The following is a 5,926-nucleotide window of genomic DNA, read 5'->3' as shown; positions in this document are numbered from 1 at the left end:
AGTAGGCGCGCTCTCCTGCTTGTGGGGCGCCCGCCATTGCAATCAATCGCGAGTAAATTACTACTTCACTGAGATCCTCGCCTGAGCCTAAGCTATCGGCTACGGAGTGTTTCTCGCCCTCCCTTCCAACCCAAGCCACGCTATGATTCTATGAGCGGAGCGCCTGTTCTGTGGAGGCCCAGATTCCCTCCGCGGAGCCGCCCAGCCCGTTTTCGGGCGCCCACTTCCTCCCTCCCGGTCGGCTCCCTCCGCGCCCCGAGGGCACGCGACCTCCCTGAGCGCCGATAAGCACCGGGTCGACGGGAGCGGAGCCGCCGAGAGGGCGGGGACAAGGGAAGAGGGCAGGCGAGGCAGCCAATCGAGGCGCGGGGGCGGTCGGCGGCGATCTGTCGGCCCAATGAGCGCCGCGGAGGGCCGGGCCGAGTGCGGGAAGCGAGGGGGCGTTGTACCGAGCGGGCGCCGTCATGGCCGACGGGATTGTTAGGGCGCGGGCCGCCTGGCCCGGTGGCGGCGCTGCCGCTGCTTTCGGAGCTTTCGGAGAGGTCGCCTGCAAGGGCAAGGAGGTCCCCGCCAACGTTCTCCGTGAGGATGAGCGGTCGTGGACGAGGAGGTAGCCGCGGCGTTGTTGTGCGAGTCTTTCCTTCCTTTCCTTTCCCTCGGCCGCTCGCAGGCCCTCTGAAACGAGGGCCCGTCGCGGGTCCCGGGAGTGCGGCAGGGCGGGTGGTGGCCTTGCTGCGGGAGGGAGGGACGGACGGACGGACGGACGGACGGTCGGTCGGGGTCTCTCCGGCTCGTGGCGCTCTCTACTGCAGCGCCTCTAAAACGCCGCGCTTCTTCGGTGCCTGCCCCCGGGGTGCCACGGCGCGTACTGGGTCGCCGGCGCAGTCGGTCTCCTTGGGGGTTCGGACTGTATGCATATAGGCAGTGAGTATCGCAGTAGTGACCGCAATCAGTCGTTTCTGCGTAGCAGAAATGCAGGTCTTGATGCGCCTCGTGATAGCGTTCTAGAGACGCCCCGGCTCGGCTGTGCTAGGCTTTGGTTATGGCACCACCCCCACCGCGCACACGAGCGCGCGCTCTCTCCAAAGTGGCTTGTGAAAGGGAAGAATTGCAGCTTTTCCTAGCTTTCTTAAACACCTAGAAACCAGTCAATCCCGCAGGCTGCGAGAGCTTCCCAGCTCTCATTTCCGTGCTGGAGGTGGACCGTGATAAGAGCACGCTGGCAAGGTTCACTGATGCTGGTGCGCCGCAACGTGCTAGGAACTAAGTGAGCAGCTGCTGAGAGTTATGAAAAAATTGCAGATGTTATCTGCAAGGTGTTAACTCTAAGTTAGTGTCCAGCATAACCGTTGTTGCTGTTTTTAAGTTTGAAATGCTAAAGATAGGACAGTTAGGGATTTCCTCTGCTTCTGACGGCAGGGTTTATCTGCAGCGTGGAAAACAGGCCCTTAGTGAAAGGGGCTGCGTTGCCCGCTCTGCGTGCTGACTCGTAGAATGGTTTGGCTTGGAAGGCACCCTTAAAGATCATCTAGCCCAACCCGCCTGCCGCGGTCAGGGATGTGTTTCACTAGATCGGGTTGCTCAAAGCGTTGACGCGTTGCTTGGAACAGCGCTTTCTTAATAGGTCTCGGTAATGTTGCAGCTGCCGCCCGTTTGGAGTATTGGAAGCGTTCAACTGCTCTCCGGAAACCGTGCTTGCGGTAGCGCCCCGCCTTTACGAAAGGGCGCGTTTCCTGTCTCCTTCGTGGTGAAGGCTGCGCGAGGAGTGTGCGTGTGTGTGTGTGTGTGCGCACGCGCGTCTGTTTTGACTCGGCCGTACTGGCTGCAGCAACGTATGTAACCTGAACGCTGTGCTTGATTGGAGAACCAGGCCGTTAACTTGAGTCTGATGAGTGACTTGAGAGCAGACAACCTACTCTGACCGCTCTTAGTGCGACGCGTTTCCTGGAGGACGAATTAGTTGCAGTTTCTCGCTTGGTCTTAATGGTTTCCTACAGGTCGGTGGTATTCGTGTTTCGAAGGTGATGCCTTGGCCTCGGTCTGGAGGTGTCTGACGTCGGTCTGGCCGTAACGGGCTAATTTGGAACGTTCCTTCCCCTGAGTACGTGGCGTTCTCGAGGACGGAGAGTTAATACGGCCTCAGCCGGATTACTCCAGGTTCTTTGAAGATGCCTTCCTGCCTCTGGCCGAGGCAATATTTGGACATAACCGAAGGACAGTTAGCCATTGTTTGCCGCTTGTGTGTCTTGTGCGTAGAAGGTAGAGAACTTTGCCTATTCAAAGCTCGCTTAAGAAGAATCGCTGTTTTGTCGTGCGCGTTTGGGGCGCCTGATAATCTGCTTCGGTAGGACGAGTTCAGTGGGGCATAGTGATTTGCTTAAGCTGTTGCCTTTCTCTGAAGCCGACTAGGTTTTAACTGTTTACTCTTCCTCCAGTGCCTTGCGTTCCGTGATAGTTCGCCTCAGGCTCCAGTGTTTTTTCCTAGTCCTTCCTGAGAAGGCAGTTGTCCGGTTATGTGAAGCAGACGATTCTGGCGGACCCGTGAGTACTGTGGGAGCTTTCTGTTTGCTAGGCTGGCTGTACCTGTAACAGGTTTGTAACTTCCTAGACTCTTTCCCGTCCCCTCTTTTCCTCTGGCTGTTGCAGAGGGGCGCACAGTAGGCTATTTGGGGTTGTCCGATGCTGTAGTCTTTCGCCTCTAGCTTGTAATGGAGTTGAGCTTTTTGACTGAGAGCAGTGATATAAAGCGATGCTCGTCTCCAGCTACGCGCTTGCAGTGCAAAAAGCAGCGTTGTTCCGGCGTGCGGTCTGATGCCCGTTTTCACGGTTTCCGGACAGCGGGGGTGGTGCCTTGACTATGCAGAAGAGGGCTTGGGGTTTGGGCAGGTCAGAGGCGAGGAAAGGGAAAGCTGGTTGAGCGGCGCTTGGGTGTTTGTTTCGCTGTTAGCTATGCAAGTCAAGTTCCAAGGCTCTGTGAGCCCACGCAAGAGAAAAGGCACCGTGAAGCTTTTATTTTCCGCCAGAGTGGCTTACGTTGCCCGAAGCTATGACGGGGGCTTTAAGCCCCAAGACAAATTCAGCTTCTGTGACTGTTTTGTAGTCTGTTACTGTCTAGAGGGTAATTCAAAGAGCGGCGGTTGAATTGTGAAGGATTAGCTAACCGTGTTCTGTGGGTGGTTCTCCGCTCGCGTTCATTCTGTGCGTCGTGGCACAGCACGTTAGGTGACGTTATTTCCTTTTTCCAGCTTCTTGGGCGTTTCGTGGTTGTTGGCAAGAAGTGTGCTGTTAACCTGGACCTGACCAATGGATTCCGGATGGCTGTGAATGCCCACCCTCGGGCCCTTCAGACTATCGTGTACATCTACGTATTCTGTGTGGCGGTCAGTTGGGCCGGCCTCCCGGCTAAGGTTTTTGCACCGCAGGCGTCACTGCACGCGTACGGGTCGCCGCCGAATAGGTTTCATATGTTGCCCATCAGTCTAGCCCCTGTTGAGGTTTGATTTATTATTTTTTTTGGACGGCTGTCTGTGGAGGGTAATAAAGAGCTTTTGAGCAGCATTTGCACAATAAAGATGGAGCATGGGGATATCACCTCTGTCTTGCGTGTCTTACCGATGGAAATAGTTCCGCAAGTTAAAACGGCGTCTCCCTGGAGCGCACGTGTGTAGAATGTTTTGGTCCGTTGACAGTGTCGTGTAGGTGGTGGTTTGCCCATTCATTTGGAACGCGAAGCTAGAAGCGCTCGGCGGTCCTGTGGGTCTCCGTCTTCCTAAGACGATCTAGGATGTGCTGTGTGTTTGAGGCCTTGCTATCTTCCCCCTGCTCCCGAATAAAAGCGTGCCCTTTTATTGCGAAATAGCCGCGTTGAGGACTGGCAGATGTAGAACCAGAGAAGAATAAGGTTGGAAGAAAGCTTCCAGGCATTGTCTGTTGTCTGCCCCTGTCCCGAGGAGGAGGCAGAATAAACTCTACCGGGTGTAATTTCTGACAGGTGCTTGTCAGCCTGTTCTTGACTACCCTAGGAGTTTTGCTACCGCTTTCTTTTCGGTCCTCCTCGTGGGTTTCGCAACTTTGAGAAGGAATTCCTCCCACAGGATGTAGAAGGCTCTGGGATGCTTGAGTCGGCTTCTGATAAGTTCGAGACTCGGCTGCCGTTCTCTTTATTTTTTTTGTGTTTATTTTTAGTGTCTTTTTTTTTTTTTTTTTCCCTAAACGAAGTCCGTTGTTCAGTAACTAGAAGAAGGATTAGCTAAAGGCACCATAAGGCTTTTAAATGCGATCACCTCTCGTGCTTTGTTAGACCTCTGGCTTCGCTCTGCTCCTTGTTTAATCGCGATTACATTCAAGGCTTACTGGAGCGTGGGAACGTTAAAATGCTATTAAATACTCTTAGTGTTTGAAACTTGCTAAATGAAATGATTTTTGTGACTCCGTTCCTCATAAAGAAACTTGATTCGTTAGCCAACCACTAGAACAGGCTGCCCAGAGCTGCATCCAGCCTGGCCTTGAACGCCCCCAGGGATGGGGCATCCACGACCTCCCTGGGCAACCCGTTCCAGTGCCTCACCACCCTCTGAGTGAAAAACTTTCTCCTAATATCTAACCTAAATCTCCCCTGTCTTAGTTTAAAACCATTCCCCCTTGTCCTATATGATCCTTCCTTGATAATAATGATTATTATTATTAATTAAACAATTTAACTAAAGGGGAAAAGAAAGGGGGAAAGGGAAAAAAGGAAAAAAACAAAACAAATAAAGGCTACGTGGAAGTAGTGCAGAGGAAAGAAATTACTCTCTACTTCCCACAAATGAGCGATGCTTGACCACGTCCTCGAAGCAGGGCCTCAACGTGCGTAGCCGGTGTTTGGGAGGAAGACCGACGTTTTCACAACGAGAGCCCAGCCTTCCCCTCTTCTTCCTGTTTCCACCTTTTATTGCTGAGTGTGACATCATACGGTATGGAATATCCCTTTGGTTGGTTGAAGTCAGCTGCCCTGGTGATGTTTGTCTTCTCGCTTTTTTGCCCACCCCCTAGGAGGGTTAGAGAGAGTCCTGATGCTGTGCCAGCGCTGCTCGGCAGTAGACGCAACACTGGTGTGATACCACTGCTGTTCTAGCTACAAGTGCAGAGCACAGCACTGTATGGGCTGCTGCAGGGAAAGTTAACGTCCCAGCCAGACCCAGTACAGGCCGTTGCCCCTTGTCCTATCCCCACTAACCACTGCACAGAGGGTGGCGAAATCCCACTGTCTCCCACGCAGAAGATATTTGTAAACATTGATAAGATCCCCTCTCAGTCTTCTCTTCTCCAGGCTGAACAGACCCAGGTCTCTCAGTCTTTGCTCATAGGGAAGATGCTCCAGGCCCCGTATCATCTTTGTTGCCCTCCGCTGGACTCTTTCCAGGAGATCCTTGTCTTTTTTTGTACCGGGGAGCCCAGAAGTGGACACAGTACTCCAGGTGAGGCCTGCCCAGGGCAGAGTAGAGGGGGGGGATCACCTCCCTTGACCTGCTGGCCACGCTTCTTTTAATGCACGCCAGGATCCCATTGGCCTTCTTGGCCACCAGGGTGCACTGCTGGCTCGTGGTCAACCTGTCGTCCACCAGGACCCGCAGGTCCTTCTCCGCAGAGCTCCTCTCCAGCAGGTCATCCCCCAGCCTGTACCGATACATGCGGTTGTTCCTTCCCAGGTGCAGGACTCTACACTTGCTCTTGTTAAACTTCATTTGGTTTCTTCCCGCCCAGGTCTCGCTGAATGGCAGCACAGCCTTCTGGCGTGTCGGCCACTCCTCCCAGCTTTGTATCATCGGCGTACTTGCGGAGGGTGGACACTATTCCCTCATCAAGGTCGTCGATGAAGATGTTGAACAAGACCGGACCCAGCACCGACCCCTGGGGAACACCGCTAGTCACAGATCTCCAGCCG

At 54.0% G+C, this 5,926-nt stretch overlaps 1 protein-coding gene across 1 annotated transcript; it reads left to right on the top strand.

Moving 5' to 3' along the window:
• Window positions 1–464: 464 nt before the first annotated feature.
• Window positions 465–4,472, top strand: LOC309889493 (adenosine 5'-monophosphoramidase HINT1-like; the record flags this gene model as incomplete). Its single annotated transcript, XM_082782345.1, has 4 exons — window positions 465–610; window positions 2,436–2,541; window positions 3,246–3,380; window positions 4,446–4,472. The coding sequence occupies 4 exons, from the start codon at window positions 465–467 to the stop codon at window positions 4,470–4,472; spliced, it is 414 nt and encodes a 137-aa protein (XP_082638471.1).
• Window positions 4,473–5,926: the final 1,454 nt, after the last annotated feature.

Source organism: Aythya marila, assembly GCF_965140915.1.
Source record: "Aythya marila genome assembly, chromosome: W".
NCBI lineage: Eukaryota > Metazoa > Chordata > Aves > Anseriformes > Anatidae > Aythya > Aythya marila.
The sequence above is the reverse complement of the archived record's forward strand: the minus strand, read 5'-3'. Positions and strand labels throughout refer to the sequence as shown.